Below are 22,176 nucleotides of genomic sequence, written 5' to 3'. Positions count from 1 at the left end.
AATGGCAACTTGTACTGTAAGTAGCCTATTTTTTTTTTTAAACCTCGCATCACCACAAATCTCAGCGTCAACATTAGGTCTGAACTACAGAAATATATATAAACTACTTGGAAAATGCATCAAGTATAAACAGAACTAAATTTTCATTAAAAGCCTGCTTCTATCTCCTAAAATAGGTCACACAGTGCTGTAATTACATATAATTTATTATTTCTATTTCCTTTCGCTATATGGGGCCTTTTCCACAGCAGTTTCCTAAATCGCTTACTAGAAAATCAGTATTTTTCTCCGGGAGGTTTATATTGCCATGCTGACCTTCACCATCACACAGCAGTACTGGGCAGAAAAATAAAAGTACGAGGCCCTCATGTGGTAGAAAATGGACATTGGTGTCACCTAAACCAGACGGTCTTAAACCATCTTTGCCCAATTCTGCCTTCCCAGTAAAAGCAAGTATGTGAACCAAAACAGGCGATGCTGAGGACCTGATGCCCATACCGTCTGCATTTTGGGGTTTGTACTTTGTACTGGCTTTAGTCTAGACTGACAGGCTGAACATCTGCTCTGGCCTAGAGCAACAGACTGAACACCCATTAGCAAATGACCAAAAAACATGGGGTGCATTACTGGAACATGCTTCCTGTTAGATTTTATCCAAAAAAGAATCCAGCTGATATCCCACACAGTGTAAAAATGGCCACATGACAATACTGGTGAAAAAAGCTTTCAAGCAGTTTTCTACATTCAAGGAATAAAAGGTGATAATGAAGATACTGAACAAATCTACAGATACAAGCAAAAAGGTAAAACTGATCTTAATGTAAGAGTACACAGAAAGATTTTTAAACTGTATATTGCATTTTTACATGTGACGTCTGATGGAACAGAGAGCCAGGAGTAACCCACAAGGCAAACTTAAGAGAAGGCAGCCAGCTCTTCAGATGAAAAGAGCTGACAGGATGATGCTCACAATCAGGAAAGTGCAAGTTACTTGCGTTTGAATCCAGGCTGAAAATGACATGAGACTTACATGTAGTTGGAAATATCCTTTAAGAGACACAAGAAGACTAAATTTCATAAGAAACTCTGATTTCTTCTCTTATAGTAATTAGAGAGATACAGAGATAGAAACAAGACATTCCTCACAAAACCCTACCTTGTTTTTCCTGGTAAATATCAGGTAGATTTGTCAGTGAGTCTGTTGTCTAAGAACAGCAAACTCTTCTATAACACTTAAGTCCAGAAAAGCACTACTGTGTTACTATCCAACTTCGCTGATCCAGCTTTGTGATGAAATCAGTGTGAAAGCATAGTCTACGCGAGCATCAAGAGAGAAAGAAGTGCTCCCTTCTCCCTTCCACAAAAAAACAGTACAAAAGAGAGAATAATTTTATTTTTAAGAAGCAAACATACTTGCTTGACTATTTGTAGCTCCTCCGTTAACTGTTTCTGTAAATTCACAGATTCAGACAATTTTTCCTGTTTAAAAAATAAAGGAAGAAATAGTTAATAATTAGGTCAGAGAGAGTCTTTATTCCTAAATCCTAGTTAGCTCTTTCAAAACTGCAGGTAGCAATACTTAACTGCTGTCAATGCACTTCCTGCCCTCTGTACAACTGCCATGTTTCTAAGCCACAACACACGTCTGTTAATAATGTTGTGTAATCAGAAACACGCTTATTAAAAAAGTTCTGGTGGAAATAATAAATAGCCGACAGCTTTTATAAAACCTGTCACAAAACTAAATTTTAATTAAAATTAATTAACTAAAAGCTAGTTTTTCAGGGAGTTCATTGATACTGTTTAACTTTCTTTAGCATCTGAGGATTATTTACTGGACACTTCCGTCATGTAATAAAGAAATACACATTTTAAGATGCTTGTTTCCTAGCCACCTAGCAAACAAGTAGAATAAAGGCATTTTTGTGGCTTTAACAGATTGCTGTACAATCTACTATTCATGTCAAGTTATTTTCCACACTGTATGTTTGACCATTCCTTCTCTCAGTTATACCAGAAGCCTGGACGCACACTGCTTTCAGCAGGTTAAAAGTCCTAATGAATTTAAGTCAGAAAAAAAACCTAAGTGCTATAAAAGCATAAAGATTCTCATACGGAGTCAGACCAAGGGTATTTCTCACTCAGTATCAAGTATTTGACTGTAGGTTGCTAACAATATAGGAAATGAGCAATTACAGATAAGCATTGCCAGTTTTTGACATCAGCAACTTAGGGACTCATGGTATGTATTCACTGCTTCAATGTAAATCATGTTCTGTTGTTTCAGTACAAAGTTTTCAGAAGAAGAATCTTTCTGCACAGAATGAAGAACAGATCGTTGGGCATGTCAACCCAAAGGTTTTGTAATCTATAGCAAGAAAGCATTTTTTTGGACCAGGAGATAATTTGTAGAATTGCCTGTATTCTGGGATCAATATTCCCGTCCTGTCCAAGAACAAGAGTTAGGTACGCTAACAACAGAACCAGAATTTTTATCTTTTATATGTTGTCCAAAAAGAAATTCAGGAGCATAGGACTGTGGTTGTAACCCAGGGTATTAAGAAACAATAAATATACTTGTCGCTTTAGGTCTTGTGTATTTTGTAATATCTGTGAAAATATGTATTAATCTTGAAAATGAATTAATTTATCCCCCAGTTCTGACTTCTTTCAAAAGTATTAGCATATGCTCAGACACTGCAGTTACTAGGATCACACATTTCTAAATAAAATTGCTATGCAAATCAGTCACTTCTGCAGATTCACTTCTGTGAAATGTCTGCTTAGTCTCATCTCTCTGTGAACCAGATTAAAAAATGCATTAGTATTCAGTATAACAAATAAAATTCACTGTCTCCAGAAACATATTGTAAGCATACAATCTTCAAACATAATTAGGACGGTTCGCCCTGCCTTTTTATTTATTCATCAAAAATTTCACATAAAATTCAAAAGAAAACCAGTAACACTCAAAACACAGTATACACTCAAAAATACATCACTCTTGAATAATTTAAAGCAAATAAACATTAAGTATTACCTTTAATTTACTAATTTCCTTTAAAGCTTCATTTCTTTCTTTCTTAAGTCTTTCCATGTCATCCTCCAAAGAATCACAGGTTACAAACTGCATATTGAAATACAAAAGGTTAGAATGTATTGCTAATTGCATCCTCCATAATCTTTAACATCTTATCTTAAAAGGTTTTGTTAATAAAATGAGAGGATAATCTTAAATTTCAAGCAATGTAAAAGCTCTGAAAATCATTAAAATGTTTAAGAAAATTCTGACCAAAAATTATCTTTCAAAAGAACAATTATTTTTCCTGTTAGAAAGGATTAATAAAATATTTTTAAAGTACCAAGAATATAACACTAATAGCCTGTTTTCTTCAATATTCTAAACAATATGTAATTCTATTTTACTATTCCTATGCTGCAAATGCTCTTTCTTACAGTCACCTTTAGAATACAGACACTTTCACTGCAGCAGTGGTAGCAGTATGTACTCCATTAAGAAACCTCAATAAATCACTGATTTCAATACTTAAAACAAATCACAACATGATTACATAAATTGCTTTACACACAGTAGTTTGCTTTAAAAAGCTTCACAGAAACTAGGTTATCACAGAATGGTTTGGGTTGGAAGGGACCTTAAAGCTCCCCCAGTCCCCCCCCCTGCCATGGGCAGGGACACCTTCCACTAGACCAGGTTGCTCCAAGCCTCATCCAGCCTGGCCTTGGACACTTCCAGGGATGGGGCATCCACAGCTTCTCTAGGCAACCTGTCCCAGTGCATCACCACCCTCTCCGGGAAGAATTTCTTCCCGATATCCAATCTAAACCTCCCCACTTTCAATTTAAACCCGTTCCCCCTTGTCCTGTCACTACAGGTCCTTGTAAAAAGCCCCCCCCAGCTTCCTTGTAGCCCCTTCAGGTACTGGAAGACTGCCATAAGGTAAGCTCACATACAATAAGATCTCAGATAATCTCTGCCCAACAGTAAAACTCTGTACAGACACATATTTTACCTGTGAATCCAGTAAGCTGGCAATTTCACTGACCCCAAATGTTACCGATTTTTGGCCATCATCTGTTGCATTCAATTGCATAGAGAGCAGATTCCTTGAAACTTCAATGAAATCTAAAAAACATTTTAGATTTTTTGCTGTAGTCGACAATCTCGGATTAGTAGCAGTCTAACTAGGTAAAACACAACTACTAATATCACACTGTATGGCTACCCCTTCATATATGCACCATCTACCTTCCATAAACTTTCTAAAGGAAAACATGAAAATCAGACGCATCTCTCTGAGCAGAAACATTTGGTAAAGCTGGTAAGAATAAGAGCAAAACTGTTCAAAACAGGTCTTGGGATAAAATACCCCTGAATCAAGTTGTGAAGGGGAAAAAAAAAAGACAACAGGTGGTGTGAAGTCTCTTTAACCATCAAAACTTTCCCAAGTAATTTTTGGAACAAATACAGTACCTTATTGTCAAGGCAAAAATACAGGTATTTGTGAGCATGAAATCAAAAACTTTCTCAAGGCTGCACTTAATTAGATACATTTGTGATTTGCTTTCCACTTCGTTTCAGGATTCCAAGCTTATTTTTATACAGTAGAATAAAGCTCTTGCCAGAAAGTATCATTGTATTTGCAGCAGCAACCCAATACTGACAGAAGATAGAGTGATGGTTGTTATCCATTATTTCTGTAGTCCTACATTTCATTATTTTCCATGGTAATTAACAAATTATTACCTCCAAATGACACTGTTCCTTTAGAATCTTTCTGAATTTGCTGCCTTAGGGCTTGCTGCTGTTCATCTGTGGGCTGAATCCCAAGATAATTCAATGCCTGGAAGGAGAAAACTTATTTTGGGGCAAAAAAAAAAAGAAAGGACTAGGGATAATGACTGCAGGGACATGGGGGAGTAATTAAAGAGTACTTCAAAGAGCCTTTGTATCACAGTACACTCTCACTGGCAACACTTTCATTCCAGAGACACTCTGTGACTTTTCCTTCTAATTGAGAGATGTTCAGATATTATTTAACCTTGAATAGAGATGAGTGTAATAAGCAAAACCCTTTGTCCTTAATAACTGCCTTAAAAATCCTGAGGGATGTTCAGATTCCCAGAAGAGTTAATCAGTAATTAGATTAACAAAACCAGTAATTTGCCCAAAATATAAAATGAAATATCGGCCTGCAATCTGAAAAAACTATCCAAATAGAAAATTTGGTGGATACTTTATATCTTAAGGTTTGTCAACCCAGAAATATTCTCAATATTCTCCAGGTGTTTTACATGCATCTTGAAGGGGGAGAAAGGAAAATTCCAAAGATTTACCCTCTCCAGCTTTTCTGCTTTGAGACGAAGAGTAGAGTTCCGTCCTTGCAGCTCATAATCATCACTCTGGCTAGGGGCAATAACTAAGAAGGAAAAAAAAAAAAAAAAACAATGATACAGTTGTAACTATTGCTTTGAGAACTTGCTCTGAAGCTCTGCTTATCAAATGGATGCCAGCTAAATACTCTCTTGCCACAAGTAAATGTTAATATTTAGATTGACTTTTTTTTTTAAAGGACATGAGTGTAATAAACAAAAAATATGGGAATCAATCACTAAACTTTCTTTTTAAATCAAAAAGTGACGAGTAGCAAATTAGCAGAAAGAAACAGGAATAACTTTGAGCGATGCATCAAGCATATGGCTTATACTTGTGGTATTTTCTCTTCTCTCAGAGATACACAGTTACTCTGGAAACAGAAGGGGAAACACACTTGTGAATTCCGAGAAAGACCTTCCAGACACACCCTCAGCATAACCAACAGTTCCCAAAAGCATATCTAATGATCTAGAAAAACACTGTGTAAAGAGAGGGAACGACCTGTTGCCAACTAAGGGGTGTGTGGAGGTAGCTTAAACTGAATTCCAGCAGGCTCCTCGGTATTTTTCTTGGGGAGGAACATCTTTTCCAAGAACTACCATCCCCTAGCCAGCATCCATCATCCCTTCCCTCTCAAGTCCTTATAGTCAGAGGTACAAGTTTCCATAATTTAGCTGGTAATAATAACAACAACTTATGGTGCATCTGTTTTACTTCCACCACGCACAACTGATTAAGCTGAGGGAAGGAAAAGAAGCCCGCAGTAACTAAGCAGTCCATAAGCAAGATTTCAGAATAATTGCTGTTTTAATTTGTGCGAGTACTACGTTCTAATGGAACTCGAGAAATGCTGTCACAGCTTTGTCATGTTTCAGATACGCCTGTGGACACAACACATGAAGCAGCAACCTTTGGAAGCCTTCGATCACAGACTGTAGGCAAAAAGAGTAGTTACCTACCAATTTCTTTGGATTTTAGATCTACGTAAGTAGAAGAAATTAACTGACTTTTTTCCAGAAGAAAATGAAATACTTACTTGCGTTCATTATTTATAAATATAGTTTAGATATTAAACTCTAATTCATTGTTTCATTAAAGGACTAGAGAGGCACTGAAACCAAAACCAGCATTTGAAAACTGAAGGATCTTGCAGTTTGAGATTCTCTCTAAAGGAACAGAAGGAGTCGCGTGGAATAATTTTTTTTTTAAGTTTCACAGCTTCTCTGTTTCCAAGCTCTAAGTCATTTACATTTTCTTTATATGTCAAAAGCATAAACCAAAACATCTTGAAAATCTCTGACACTAACACCTCTCACATGCTATATTAAATTCTGAAGACAGTGGGCTAGAACCTCAGCTGAATTGGCACGCTTCCTTTCAGCTGAGAATGAAAAAGCTTTGTGTATGAGTTTGTGGAAGAATTTCTCCAAATTATGCTGATTTTTCTTGCAGCATTAAAAAAATTCTAAGAACTAATTTTTCAAGGTTATGCTTCAAAGGTGATCTTTGAAAAGGGGCAGCATGAGAAGTGGCAGCTTCAATTAAGGATGTGCTATTAAATAAGACTAAAATGAAAAATGATGAGAAGCAGTACAAATGGGAGCTGCAAGCATTTCTGCTTTCCACTCTACTACTTTTATTATTCAGACGTGTTAGGAAACTGGGGCCTTCTTGGATTCTTTAAGCAACAATGATGCTCCTGTGTACTGCATTATATTAAACAAGAGTTTTATACCCTGAATACATTAAAAATACCCTTTAGTCTTGTTCCTCTGATTTAGGTGTGGTGTTTTTCATCATCAATATGAAAAAAATGTGTGATCATTAAACTCCAGGTGTAGTCAATACTACAACCTTGCAGATTCAAAAGTTCACATTCAGTCAGCCTTCCAGGAGGAAGCCAACTGCTCTGATCTGCGATACGGAAGTTTTCATTAAAGATTAGGATATCTAACATAGGTCATAATAAATGCACGTACAATGTAGATAAAATCAGTGGAAGGACATCTAGAATGAAACAGATCTTGTATGTTTGTCCTTCCCCTTCTCAGTATATTAGACATGAAGTGGACAAGCACAAGTTACGCTTGCTTACTACTGCCTGAAGAAAAAGAGTAAAGTTTGGGTCTTCATACAGAAAAACAGAACAGAATCAGTTATATTACTATGCCAAGTGAGACTCTCATGATTATGAGAGACTACTGCATCTTCACTGTTAGTAAATACAAGACATATTTATTTCCCAAAGGAATTGCAATTGTTCAGTTCAGATTTGGTTCTGACCAAATTCTACAACCTCTGTTTTTCCACAGCGTTGTTTTCAAAAATCTATGGAGCTATGATCAAAGTGACTATTGTCTTGTGTTTGAATGTCATGACTCTCAAATATAAATAGGCATATAGATATTCTATTGGTTATTAACTGAACAATTGTAGAGAGATCTGCATGCTCTTTCTATCCTTTGAATATGCTGCCCTGAATTTGGAAAAAAAAAAAAAAGCACAAGCAGTATACATCTACAGAATTTCATCAAATCAAGAAAGCACAGTTTCTATGGCAACCTGATCTTGATCTATATGTGTCTTCATTATTTGGTTTCTACCGAGTCTATTATCATTACTGCTGTATAGCAAATGTTGTGATCACTCATTTTTGTTTGGTTTCAGCTGTTTGTTAAAGACAATGTAATTTATATTTGACAGAAGACACTAAACAATCCATTGACCTTAGTCCTTTATTTAGTACTACAAAAATAGTGCAATATTCCTTTTTTTAAAGACTATCGAGTCTCACTATGTACTACTTTCTGTATGACAGTTACTGAAGAAAAAAAAGGTGGCAAAGAATTCAATCAACATTTACCAGTGGCAGACACATCAGCAGGACTGCTGTCTAGAGAAGTAACTGGAGACTGCTCTCCCATCTTGACTCCAGATTCCATCTATGAAAGAAAACCAAGAGTCATGAAATACCATTTCTAAAGCAGATCAGAAGCCAGACTAGCCATTACACTAGCAGATCACTAGCCATTACACTAGCAGATCACTAGCCAAACTATGCATGAATGTAAAAGAGAGGGAGAGGAAGGAAGACCAGGGGGAGAAATTAGGCTGGAGAGATCAAAGCAACCCCAGGAGGAAATGAAAGGCATGGAAGGGGTGGCGGTGGTGAGAAGTAATGCCATTCACATAAACATAGACCAAGGTCTTATCAAAAGCTCAGTTGGGTTTTCAGTGTCTTCTCAGATTAAGATAGCGCAGTCTCTCTAAGCAATCTGTATCAATGTTTGTATCGGGGAAGAACTTTAAGTACGAATGTAAGAAAAATTGAGAATCACTGTTTTGACTTTGTGTTTGACATGGAACATTTTAATCTTCCTTGTTCAAAGACAAAACTTTATTTACTTTTAAAATGTGATTTTTTTTTTAAAATTGAAAGAATAGAGTAGTTTTTTAATCTTCTTCCTTGTAGCCAACATTATTTCTTCACACTAGTGGTGAGCTGTATGACTTAAAACAACAACTGTGGCTTAGCCAAAAGAAAAAACACACATTCTTCTAGGACTCTGATTTTTAAGCAAAAACCTCATCGTCATGGAGGAAGTGTAACTTGTGAGATTGTACTGTATTCACACATATGCAGCGCAGTAGTAATCAGAGTACTTTAACTCTGAAAGACATAACTATATATATCTAACTCTGAATTGCCACTCCCAAGAGAAACAGTAAGGAGAACTTTGCATCTAAGAGCATTGTTAATGTTTATTTTGATTTGTTTCCTTACCACAAGTCAACTAATACTCTTATTCCTCTCATCAGTGTGGTTTATTCTATTGTTACAGAACATGTTTTCTGGAAGAGTCTTGATATTCCAAAGAATTAATATTGTGCAGGAAAAAGGTCCAGTCATTTTCTTACTAGAATGGAAACTGAATTAAAATAAACCTATACTGAAATTCCAATAAAATCAGGAAAAAACAACCATTTGGTCGCTTTATACTAAGAGGAGCAATAAATCTACTCACAGCATTCGGAGTGAGCGTTGAAACGAGCTTCCCATTAGGAGATGCAAGAGAACTAAGTACTGCAGCCTGTTGCTCTCCATATGCTACGGAAGACGTTAAGAGACTGGAAGGACGCTGCAGATTCTCTGAATAACTGGGAGTGTTTTTTTGTCTAATAAAAGCTATCTCCCAAAAACTTTCAAACCTGAAATTAAAAGAAGTTTCAATACATTGTATACTATACTGTTCATAAGATTATACATTACTCTTGCAGAAACTCTATTTCCCCAAACACTGTGTGTGATTTTATCTATTTTTCTGAAAGGATGTTCTATTCCTCATCATTTTAAAAAAGTAAATATTGTGATTTTGGGTTTTGTGTGTGGGTTTTTTTTTTTTTTTCTTTTGAAAGGAACAAAAGTATCATAATTTTACAGGTCTAAAAGGTGCATTTGAGTCTTCATCTATGAAATAATATTGCAGCTGAATATCTAAAAATAATGACTATTCTTTGCATTTCCCCGAAGAACATGTAACAAGACATTTCATACTGATCTGATCATGAACATCATATAATAAGCCATTTTGGAGGGTTAGCTGTTTGACAGTAGCAGATACCTCATCTTTGTTCTGTTCATTATACTTTTTGCCTCTTCGTAGGAGACACCAATCATTGACTCTTTGTTTATGGATACAAGTTGATCTCCAGGCTTCAATCGTCCATCCTAAAACAAATAAAAAACCCCAAACCCACAAATTTCACATTAATTGCTGTTAAGACTAGAAATATCAAGAATGGCTATACATTTTGCCTGCCAATCTTGTAGAAATAAACAGCAGATCAAATGATGATTTAATCACCATGACAGCAGCCACTATAAAAGTTTCATCAGACAGAATGGATCTCAGATGTTGTGCAAGAAGAAATTTGGACCCAGATATCTATTTCTGTTAAAAAAAAAAACCCAACAATCAAACAAACCCCAGACAGTAATTTTTCCAGAAAGGAGTACCAACCCATCTGACTACAGGAGGTTATTTTACTAATTAATTAATCTGTGAGCTGGATTAATTTGTATTTCAAAACCAAATGTTCTTGCCTATACATGGGACTCTTCAGGCACTTACTAGCCATATTAATCTTAGGGAGAAAATAAGATTGTCTTATTAGGAATTCACCAGTCAATACCACGGTAGAAATAATATTGTCAACTTTGTGCTTCTGTTGAATTCATTGCAAACTTTCCACCAACACAGGACCATACCCTATTTCTGCCTCAGAGACTGTAAGACAAGACTCTGAACATGCTAGGCTAGATTCCTTGCTAAGATAAAGCTTGTTTTACACATATCTTAAAAGAGGCCTCAACAATTTAACTGAAAATTCATGCAATTCAACTAATTCACAGAGTTAATTATGACATTTGTCTAATGCAATACACATTAAATTACACATAACATATCTGTGTTCTTCAGCTCTTAGGAAATTAATCACAAAATCAGTCTGACCATGTGAAACAAACTGTGTACAGAAGAAGATACATAGAAAATAAGTAAAATACCTTTTCAAGACCAGTATAATTTCAATATTTAATACCCACATACCATAATTTTAACTGTATTATTTCGAGCTATGATAGCACTTAACTACTATTTTATTTGTCACTCAGTTACTTGGTTTTCGTTTTGATTAAAGATAGAAGTTGTAGATCGTTATTTGCTGTCATCCAGCCTATTAAAAGTTATCCATTTCAGTGCTGCCCTCATGTGGCGGAGATTTAAAATACACTTGCTACTTTTTGAAAAAGGACAACCAAGATGGGGCAATTACTTCCAGAATTGCTAATATCAGAACTTACTGTAAATTAATGTCAGTCTCAGTCTATCGGTCATGTGTGACAGACTTTAAATTATATGTTTACAGTGAGAAAAGTTGTTTTAGAAGCCACAATAAAATAGGAAAAGACAAAGAAGAACAATCAACATTTATCAACTAAAGGAAGTCCTGGAGAAACCTGGCATTTCCTTCCATCTTGGAATTTTAGGATTAACCTCAATATACAAAAATGCAGTCACAAACAGTTGTAGACTGTTTTGGGGCAAAACTCATTGCTCATGAAATTAACTTGTACCTTCTTTCTTGGCAAGAGGCAAAACTTCTTATCTACATACCAAAATAACCATAATAACTCAGGATGCAAAAGGAGACACTTGGATAAACACTTTGGTGTACTTGAACCAGACAGTTCTGTTATTTATTTATTTTTAAAACCCGACAAACCCTCCTGATTTACATACCCATTTGTCATAAATAAAAACAGTAATCAGTACTGATTCATACATTTTATTACTCTGCACTACCAGAATATTTCTACTCTAATTTGCCTACAGAATGCTTTCCAACTGCAAGGATCCATCTAAACTAAGTCCAAGGGAAAAATACTTTTTGAATGTCCAAGAAAAAATAAGAGAGATGCAGTCTGCAGTTCTGTCCCATCTGTGCTGATATACCTCACATCACGCAACCTCTTAAAGAAGTTGCTTACTTTCTCGTATGTAAATTGTGGAACAAGATGCCTATTTACCTCAAATGAACTCATGAATAATTTTCATTACCATGAGCTAATTCTGTTTAAAGAGAAAGCACAGAGAAACACAACCAAAATCTGTATTTAAAATATCTATATTTAAAATAATGAATGGGTACTAAATGAAGGCAAAAATACAGGTGACTGAAGGGGGAGGGAGGGGAAAAAGGGTCTTTACCTTATGACAGTCACCACCAGGGATAACTTCTTGAATATATACCAAAGGCCCTTCATTTCTGTTGATTCCTCCTACAATATTCAAACCTAGGCTTGCTCCTTTACAGACAGAGATAATCTGAAATGCACTGTCCCTACAAAGATAAAGAAAAAAGTATAATTACTTCACAGAACTAGATAATAAAGAATGAAGTGATACTGTTTTATCTTACTGATTTCACAAACACATATTACAGCAACAAATACAAATAATGGGCATCTAATCCCAGTGTTCAAACATTACACTGCCTGCTTACTACAAAATCAGCAACATCAGTTGTTACTTCTGGCAATTACAGAAAGAACTGACAGATTATTTTACAAGACTAAAAGTCCCTCCCTATACCCGAGGCTTAGGGGAGTACTCGATACACATAAACCAGAAGCATTAATTCATTAGGAGACCCTAAGATCAAAAGTCAACCTGATTAATCAATTCTTCCAGGTAAACAATAAATAAATGAAAAAAATAACTTATTAAAACAGAAAGTTTGCAGTATCAGTGGTATTATAAATTACAGGGATTAAAAAAAAAGTTGAATACTTCTTCAGTCCTCAACTCAAAATTTTCCTGAGCAGCCAAACATGGCGTTTTCTACAGCTCACACAAGAATTAAAGTCAGTTTTGGAAATTACTTTGGAAGCTTTGGGGATTCTGGGACAGAATTATTTCTGCTGATGGTCATGATATTATCCTTTGGATGCAGCTGAGGACTCTGTGACCTTGAGGATGACCCAGAAGAAGTGCTGTCTGTAGATTTTGCTTAAAGAAAAGAAACAATGAAAAAGAGAAATAAAAAACACTTGGGAAAAAGCACAAAGTCTCAACTCATGTAAGGAAGTTCAGTGGGACTATTTTCACGTTAGAAAACAGTAGGCAAACTTGTAGGCAAACTACAAGTAATAGAACAACCAAAAGAAGGATTAAGTCTAAAGCACAAAGTCTCAACTCATGTAAGTTCAGTCAGTGGGACTATTTTCATGTTAGAAAACAGACAAACTACAAGCAATAAAACAACCATGGCTAAGAACTGTGAGGCACCCAGGATTCCAGGAATAATTCTTTAAAACATAGCAAGTGATGATTTTTTTTTCAAACTGGGTAAAAAAATATCTCAACTGACTTTCCTAAAGAATAATCACCCACTATATAAAGGCATCCTAACCAGGCAACAATTCCATGAGAATTAGAGTTTATGGTATTTTAATTCATATTTTTATAAGTACTTTGAAATCTTATGGTACATTTCACCTACAAACACTAAACACTTCTCACATTATTCATTAATGAAAATTGCAGCAATTAGGCAGTAATATATTTATTTTAAGAGTTGGGGAAACTGAGATACAAACCAGTCAAGGTACGTGGTTAATAGGTTAACGCTACAAACTGTTAAAATCTAAGTAAATATGTGTTTTGCCTGACATTCAGTTACTGCCTCCAACATCCCCTCCCTGCAGATGAAATGAGTTTCGAGTGCCAGCCCTAATCCACTGAAGTATGACTATTGTCCTATGGGATTGTGTCAGGCTAGGGAGCAACCTCTCACCAGGTAACAGTTGTGTCGGAGAACTTCTTGCAGAGCTGGTGTCACTGTGAGAGCCATACTTATCCATCAGGTCAAGAAATTCTTTCCTGTTGCAATAGAAAGATCCATTCCATCAGGATTTGGCATTAGTTTAAATCCATCCTTTCAAACCTGCTACTGTTTCTACTGAACCATTTCCCTGCCTCAGAGATGGAAGCTCAACCTCAACTGAAAGAGGGAAGCCCTGTCAAACGTTCGGAAGAGGCAAGAAATAGATGATGTAATACAGAAGGATAAGGATGGCAACAGACTGTCAGCAGAAAAGCTTGATTGTTACCTCTCCTTACCCTGCACTTCAAAACTTGTAATTCAAATTAACAACAGTTAATAAGACAGTGGTGTTACTCGGATCCAGAAGTTATTTGTTAGTAGGAATCAGATAATTTACCTATAACATATTTTTAAAGAATGCTTTGAGTTCAACTATACTGAACAAGAACCCAGAAGAGACTGGCAAAGCAAGCTGTGGCACCTCAAAAAAGAGGATAGAAGAAATATTAATTAATTATTCAAGAATGAGTAAAACAGATGCAAATTCTTAACTTCTATTTAGCTTTCTCAGAAATCTGCAGTCTGTTTCATCTGAAGTAGGTATCACTATATATTAAATATTGAATGTGCTTGAGCTTTGCTTATCTTTTGCACTATTAAATCTCTTTTAAAAAGCCCCAAGAGAAGACATAAAGGGCAATTCTTGGTCAGGCACACTGATAAAAAAACAATAATTAAAAAAATAAAAGCAGAAGTTCTTTGAAGAAACCAATCATATCGTAACAAACTAGCAAAAAAGCAGCAAAGGTGAACATCCTGTATTACACATGTTAAAGCAAAAGCCCTTGATTAAACTAATACTGAATGCAGCCTAATTTAAAAAAAATATATAATCTCAGCTATGATTACCTCAGTGATGACTGATTAAAAAAATAAAAATTATGTAGAATGGTGTAAACCAGAAACATCAGCAACTTAATTTTATAGAATTAGAGAGAGAGGACAAATTAATTGATTGCAGGGAGCATAAGTCCCAAGTAATTCCAGTGGCTGCAGATGGTTATTGAAAAATGCTGGATGCATCATTACTCAAAAAAAAACCCAACAAAATTTATTGACCTAGTGCCATACCCAGGGAAAACACAGTTGAGTGTAAATCACTACACTTTAGCACAGGAATGTACAGTCACAGGAAATTAATTCACAGACGTCTGAGTGAGGGACTGGATGTAGTGGCAAATTCTGCACAGGCCATTGGGCACAGCACCAGAACAGTAAAAGGACTGGTGGGTTTTAATTATTCAAGGAGTTTAGAGGAACTAGGTCAGTGTGCTTTAGATAAAAGCAGATTAAGAGTGGACCTCACATATATCTGGGCAGTCTGAAAAAAGGAGGGATCAGAGGCTACAGAGTGATTTAAATGTCTGTCAAATACAAAAAAATAAAGGAGTAGAAAGAGGAAGCTTAAATCAGACAAAAGGCTAAAGGAAATTAGAGAAAATTCCTTTACGGAGAGATTACTCTGTAAGTGGAACATCCGAGGAGAGACAAATAACAGCAGATACTCTTGCAATGATTATCAAAGAGAGTTACACAACAGCCGTTCCTCTAGAGATTTAAGTCAAAAGGGGATACAGACCTGAATCCCAGCATTTCGGCTGAGTCTCTGCCAATGCTGGTTTACAACATGCTTAGCTTTAAACAGCAAGGGTAAAGCAGCATTTAAAATAAGTATCCTTATAATGAACGTGTTTTGGACCACCTGTTTCAGTGAACAGTTTAACCTACTTATAGAAACTAATTCAAAGCTCATTAAAGATTGGAAAGCAAACTTCTGAGGGGAAACAATAACTAAATCTGCTTTCTTTTCAGAAGGCAAAGCCAGGTTAAATCATACAGTTTTGTGGTACTGCAGGTCTAACAGATTCCTCATTATTTAGTACTTAAAAATGTGAGAAGTATTACAAAAATTACCACAGCAAATAATTTTTAATGGTATTAGCTGGTAACATAACATTTCAATTCTCTGCATTAAACTGAAATTGGCCTGAGCTTGCTATTTTAATTGGTGCAAATGGCCTCAGAACGAACTGCTATCAAACTCTACACAGAAAAATGTGACGTGGTGCAGTTCTGTGATTAAAACTAATCTGAAAGGAAAATAAATGCCAGCCCACCCACCCCACCTCAGCTATAGCATTGGCTGTTCATTGGTTTTGAGGTTAAAGCACGGTTTCTTTTTTCTCTTACTTAGCTTCTTCGTCTCTAGCAACTAGCAGAGACATGTGATTAGATGCTGACGCTGTTCGCAAGATGTCAACGGCCCTAGAAGGGGGGAAAAACAACCAAATAAATATACCAGGGTGCTGTCAAGAAGTACACGGTGAGTAATGTTAAAAGAACAGAAAAATGGACAAATCCATATTGTAGTTAATCATTTTGACTGTCAGATACAGAGCAAAAAGCTTGCCAGCAGCAAAACCCAAATGAAGCACTGGAGAACTGAGCGGAAGACAGAGTGTGGTGGGTCTATGCCTGGTGACAGGAATAAACCAGGATTGCTCTCTCTTTCCCCTCCCTTTTGTCCCCATCTCTCCTTGATCCATCCTACTGCCTTTCCTGGACATCCTTCAGGATTAACACCCTACACCAGAGAAAACCTACTGCTCAGGTCTGCTTCATTGCTCAGATTTCCCTCAGCAATGTGTACTGTAACTGTTCTTTGAATTTTAAATCTACATCTTCTCCAACACTAAGCTGCATTGATCTTTTGTGATCCAGCCACAGAAACCATCCAACATATTACACAGATTTTTCTAAACAATCTCTCCTTCCTTGTCCCATTACAGTGACACTTGTTAGCTGCATCGTTTATATTCACTCGTATTGCACCAATAGAAAGTCATAAAACAGATTTATGTGCTTTAATGATACTTTCACATACATTCTATAATCTGCATCATTAAGAAACTAGCTTATTCTGTCATTATAAAAGCATATAAATCCCTGTTACTTTTCCATGACAGTTTTTCTGAATTAGATTTATAGGATAAATTAACTGTCAGTTCAACTCCAAGGACTGCAGTGGAGTTGTGCTCCTTTCAGCTGTGGTTGATAACGTCCAAAAAATCCACATATAATATTCCAAGCTCTAATAAACATTTAGGAATGAGCACAAACATACCTTTCATTGGTTACTCCGATTAAGTTTTCTCCATTGACATCCAAAATTAGGTCACCAGTAAGCAAACGGCCTTGTAATGAAACCAACAATAATGCATGAATCAACAAGAAAATGGTGAATGTATTATATCACGGTAATAAAACAGGGCTCTTTCTTTGCATCTTATGTGATGTACTGCAATAAATAACCTTAGGACTTTTAGCATATTAGGTTCTTCTTATTATGATAAGACTCATAAGTGTCTGTATTATTTATACGTAGCACAAATATTTGTGGGACTAGAATTTATATTTCAGAGATGTGGGATTAACTCTCAGCTGAATTTTGCCCTTAACATACCTGTAAGTTACCACATACAGATATATTAATGTTCTACACATTAATAAAGATGTTTAATTTTTTTTTTTTAGAAGTAATTCTATTTTTAATCTACTGCAAAGCTCAAGTTTAGGAACTATAACTTCTGAAGTAGATTTATAATGTTTTAAATGATCATTCTGCACAAGACCAGATGGAATCTCAAAAAACACCCATATACAGACCTAGAACAGAAGTGTATTTTGTAACTTTATTACTGTAAGCTCTACGTGGTGTAACTTCTTCTCTCCACACTGAACATCTTAACCACCATTGAAAAGAATAAATTATCAGAACTCATTAAAAATACTAGTTCTAGGAAGGAAACACCACTCTCATCCCTTATGAATGAAAAGAGGTACAGCATCTCAACACTTAGGCAGCGGTGCTGAAAGATTGCCAATTGCTTGCACACCAGCCCTGTCTAGGTTTGAGCTCATGTTCAAGAACTGAGAGTATTAAAATCTTTTCACATGAAGGGCCCATGTTTCATTTCTCTATTTTAAAGTAAGCCACAAGATCATGAATCCTGGCTAAACCATGCTATTTCAAATATCCTTATCCACAAAGCAAGATAAAGACAACGACTTCTAAAGATGACCTGTTCTTCACTGGGACAGGTTGCCCAGAGAAGCTGTGGATGCCCCATCCCTGGAAGTGTCCAAGGCCAGGCTGGATGAGGCTTGGAGCAACCTGGTCTAGTGGAAGGTATCCCTGCCCATGGCAGGGGGTGGGACTGGGTGGGCTTTAAGGTCTCTTCCAACCTAAACCATTCTGTGATTCTATGATTCTTTTGACAGCTTTTAATATGCAGCGTGTTTGTAACAAAAAAAAATTATAATTACTTACTATCTACAGCAGCAACCCCTCCAGGTAGAATTCTCTTTATGAAAATTCCATAATCTTCTGCTGTTTGTGCCCGATAACCTCCAATAATTTTAACTCCTGCAGAACAAAGAAAAGAAACAAGCAAGTAACCAGTTATTCCACCTACTATGCTAAATGGATTTGCAGTCAAATCCATAAAAGCCAGATAAATTAAACTTCTACTGATGTCAGTGTGAACTGGAAAAGCTCACCAGGTGCTTTTAGATTTGCTTTACTCTGAATCAACAGAATGTGCCATCTAATTACCTAATCCATTTTGACAATCAGAAAAAGAAATGCGATGAACAGCTCGATTGATTCCATGAGGGCCCATAATAGTCCTAAGGAATAAAATAAGAGTCATTAAATCCCTAATTACAGAAACATATGTAGAGCTATGTTAATGTAGAAGAAATTATAGTGACCATGGTTTTAACTATAATACAAACCAAAACCAGCTTTTTCCATTGACAGCTTCATAGTGTTTCATACTTCTGTACCACCCCTTCTCCCCAGTGAAAAAATCAATCTCCTCATAACAAATATAAGATGACAAGGTAAAATAAAGTATATGTAGTTTACTTCCTTTTCCCCCAAAGCATTTCAGGCTGAATTGTGAAGCCCACCTTGTTTGTAATGAAAGGATTATGATTAAATAGAAACAAAATCCCACAACCTGGTCTGGTTTAGCATTTAGGTAAGAAACACACACCACAACGTCTTAGACCAGGTAACAAGCATTAAAACAAAGCCACAGCTAAGACAGGAAGATTTTCTAAGATATCTAACACATAATTTTGTGAACATAATCTTTTCCCTATAGTCTCTCATTTCTTCACTAAAAAAAGGTTCCTATCCAACCCCTATTGCCTGCTCCCCTGTGTACACTCCCGCCCCAAGACAAAATACCAGGATGGCACTTGAAATTGTCTAAAGGCAGATGAATATTTTGGAGGCAGTTGATAATGCTAAAGAATCAAGGAAGAATAAACGTAAAATTAAGAGCTTTGAACCTACATTTCCGTTTCCATTAGAAACATGACCAGCACACAGCTCTGAAAACGCAGTGTGTTACAAACTCCTAAAAATCCAGATTACTTTTTACCATTTTTTATATTCTCATTTAGATTAATTATTATTCTAAAAAGCCAAGTTGCATCACGTCTCCTTTGTCCTCCCATTGTACCAATTTTTGAGAAGATTCACCAGATCCCTTCTAGAAAAAAAGCACAAGCACCACTCAGGTTTTCCTACTTTGAGCTACATATTGTTTTATATTAGATTGTGAGCTGGATTTTCTAGAGCATGATGTTGAAGTGAAATGGAACAACTAGAATTCATCAGCAGGGGGAAAAGAAGATCAAAGTGGAGGACACAGTGACCCAAATCCTCCCACGCAATCAAATCCAGCACACAGCCTGAACATCATTGCCTGAAACTGGGTATTTCCCTAGCAAAAGCCAGAGTACATGTCATTGAAAGCTGCTGTGCCAGAGGGAAGAGAGAAATCCAGAAGGTCAAAATGCTCCTACATTCCAGCACCAGGCAAGAGATCCAGATTCTAAAGAACTCTTTTGGTTCTGTATGAGTTTTTTATCAAAGGATAAGCACTTGCTCCGAAAAGCAATTTGTTCCACAACCTCAAATTTTTTTGCAAAACTAGCCTTTGCTTTAGAAAGGCTGGCCACAAGAAGAGACCTAATAATTCATCTTTAGAAACTAGCAGGAAGCAAACGCTTCAAACACTGTATAATTTTCACTGTAGTATTTCTTGAAGTATTTGTTTCATAGGCTGAAAAGAAATGATGAAACCTCGTTAGTATATTTGGCCACTGACACGACTGCCCAAGACCTTGCTACCACATGACAGCGGAAAAGGCACGTGTAAGGCTAAAAGTGAACCAAACTGCTTTTATTTAATCACAGTCTGAAAGGAAGAATCAATCTTTAAGTCTGCTATTTCTCTAATAAAACTTCTTTGATAAACTACTTCGATGCTACATCAACAGAGTATTTTGCATTACTACTACTGTCACCTCAATTACCCCACGAACTCACATTGTTTTGAAGCTGAAAGACAACATATTAGTCATGTTCTTTACAGGTTTGTCCTGATTTGTATCCATCTTTGAAAACTGAAAGAAGGTACACTGATCTTTAAAATAAGTAGGCAATTACGCTATTCTTTATGCCTTGCCTTTTGACACTACTACTGTTTCTTGCCCTGCCATGCTCTCAGCAGTTTTCACACAGAATTGTTTATTAAAAGAAAAAAGCAAGAACAAATGTTATTTCAACCTCAAACAGAAGTTTACTTTCATGAAGTCTTAAAAGATCACATCTCAGACTTTAAGTTCGTAGTTCAGCAGAAATTGTAGAAATCCTAGAAACTGTTTACACACTACCTAACATATAAGATGATCATGAAATATGATCAAATCTAGGCACAGAACATTTAAGAGGAAAGGATCCACGTTTCTAGAAGTAATAGGCAACACTTTCAAAAGTGAGAGCCTAGCTCACATAAAATGGATTGTAACAGAGAGGATACAGAGCCTGTACAAACTAATAATTCACAATGGAGAGGAGTAAGAAACCTCTGAGAAACTGTCATGATGTTGCCACCTGCAATTAGGAAGAACTGACACTTTGAACAGACCCCTTACAAGGTATTCAGTTGTGTTTATGCTCAAAGACTAAATCCTTCCAATACATGCAGTTAAAAATTACTTTATAATAAAAGTGAAGACAAGGATCTTCAAACGCCCCGGATTTGTTTAGCTTATCACATCTTGCTGACTTTTGGTGTTAGTTTTTCTCCAAAAAACTTAGAGCTGGATCCTCAAGTCAAGCTACTTGTCACAGTTCTAATAAAATAAGCAGGGCTTTAACAGTTTCACTATAAAAATACTTGGATTTAGCACCCATCCAACATTTATTTCATCTTATCATTATTTAATAGTCATGAAATATTAGAATAATTCCCCCCCAAACAATATTCCCCCCCAACCAATAGAAATGTGCTCAACAGTATAAATAAGGAAACAGGCAGTAGTAACAAAAATTAATTTCTTTGTAGAAAAAGATGCAAATTAAATAATCAGATGTTCCTGCTCCTTCCTTAAGAAGCCATGCAAAACCACCTGTAAGCCAGCTTTTAGCACACAGAGAAGAAAAGATATGAGGCAACAGATGAAACAAATAAGCAAGACTCTACAAAAGGTAGAAAACAACTTTGTTACACTACAAAATACTAAACTCAACACTCCAACTGAAGTCCTGGAATGTGAATAGACTAAGTGCATATAATTTTGTGTAGATATTCTAGTACAGGCAATTAAAATTAAATCTCTTGTTCTTTTTTCTATTACTTTTTAGCAACAAACACTAGGAAGTTTAACAGCTTTATATTTTAGAACTTCTAGAGACTTATCACAACGTGAAGTTCCAGATATTATTCTGATCTGTATTCCTGAGAAATTATTAATCATTTATGTGCATACAAAAAAATATTTACCTAGATTTATCAACGGAAGAATAATACCTTTCTCTCACAAAACATATATACTTGACACTTAAAACTCTAATTAATAAACTGTCTGCTTATGAAAAGAAGCTGAAAATGTCTACAGCTTTTAAATTATCTTTACTATACTTTTCCCCAATTACAGACTAGAAAAATGCCATCAGAACCTAGTGCTTAAGCATACCAGTATAAGAGAGAAAGACCATCAAAACGCTCCGGTTCATCTTCGTCTCCCGGTGAGAGTAAGGACATTCTTCCACACAGCAGCGAAGACACTGACAAAGCTACCAAAATACACTGGGAGTTTCCAGTTCAGCTGGATAAAGGTTACGTGCAGGACAATTCCTGTTACTAACTAAAAAAAAAAAAAGCAACCCTAACAGACAGAGCTGGAGACGAATGTCCCTGCCTACTTAATCTCCTCTGAAACCCTCTGCGTCACATGGACTAATTCAC

The 22,176-nt window shown here is 36.1% G+C and overlaps 1 protein-coding gene across 1 annotated transcript in view; it reads right to left on the bottom strand.

Annotated features, from left to right (window-relative positions):
• STXBP4 (syntaxin binding protein 4) overlaps nucleotides 1-21,972 on the bottom strand; it is a 67,718-nt gene extending 45,746 nt beyond the window's left edge. The window contains exons 1-16 of the mRNA XM_010152246.1: nucleotides 21,905-21,972; nucleotides 18,462-18,535; nucleotides 18,177-18,272; nucleotides 16,971-17,040; nucleotides 16,037-16,111; nucleotides 13,757-13,842; nucleotides 12,843-12,969; nucleotides 12,169-12,301; nucleotides 10,021-10,127; nucleotides 9,424-9,607; nucleotides 8,262-8,340; nucleotides 5,359-5,441; nucleotides 4,769-4,865; nucleotides 4,035-4,147; nucleotides 3,041-3,127; nucleotides 1,414-1,479 (exon numbers count right to left, since the gene is read on the bottom strand). Of these exons, the coding sequence (XP_010150548.1) occupies nucleotides 1,414-1,479; nucleotides 3,041-3,127; nucleotides 4,035-4,147; nucleotides 4,769-4,865; nucleotides 5,359-5,441; nucleotides 8,262-8,340; nucleotides 9,424-9,607; nucleotides 10,021-10,127; nucleotides 12,169-12,301; nucleotides 12,843-12,969; nucleotides 13,757-13,842; nucleotides 16,037-16,111; nucleotides 16,971-17,040; nucleotides 18,177-18,272; nucleotides 18,462-18,535; nucleotides 21,905-21,972 (1,545 nt within the window). The remainder of the gene's footprint in view (nucleotides 1-1,413; nucleotides 1,480-3,040; nucleotides 3,128-4,034; nucleotides 4,148-4,768; nucleotides 4,866-5,358; nucleotides 5,442-8,261; nucleotides 8,341-9,423; nucleotides 9,608-10,020; nucleotides 10,128-12,168; nucleotides 12,302-12,842; nucleotides 12,970-13,756; nucleotides 13,843-16,036; nucleotides 16,112-16,970; nucleotides 17,041-18,176; nucleotides 18,273-18,461; nucleotides 18,536-21,904) is intronic.
• Nucleotides 21,973-22,176: the final 204 nt, after the last annotated feature.

This window comes from Eurypyga helias, unplaced genomic scaffold (assembly GCF_000690775.1).
Source record: "Eurypyga helias isolate BGI_N326 unplaced genomic scaffold, ASM69077v1 scaffold12505, whole genome shotgun sequence".
Taxonomy (NCBI): domain Eukaryota; kingdom Metazoa; phylum Chordata; class Aves; order Eurypygiformes; family Eurypygidae; genus Eurypyga; species Eurypyga helias.
The sequence above is the reverse complement of the archived record's forward strand: the minus strand, read 5'-3'. Positions and strand labels throughout refer to the sequence as shown.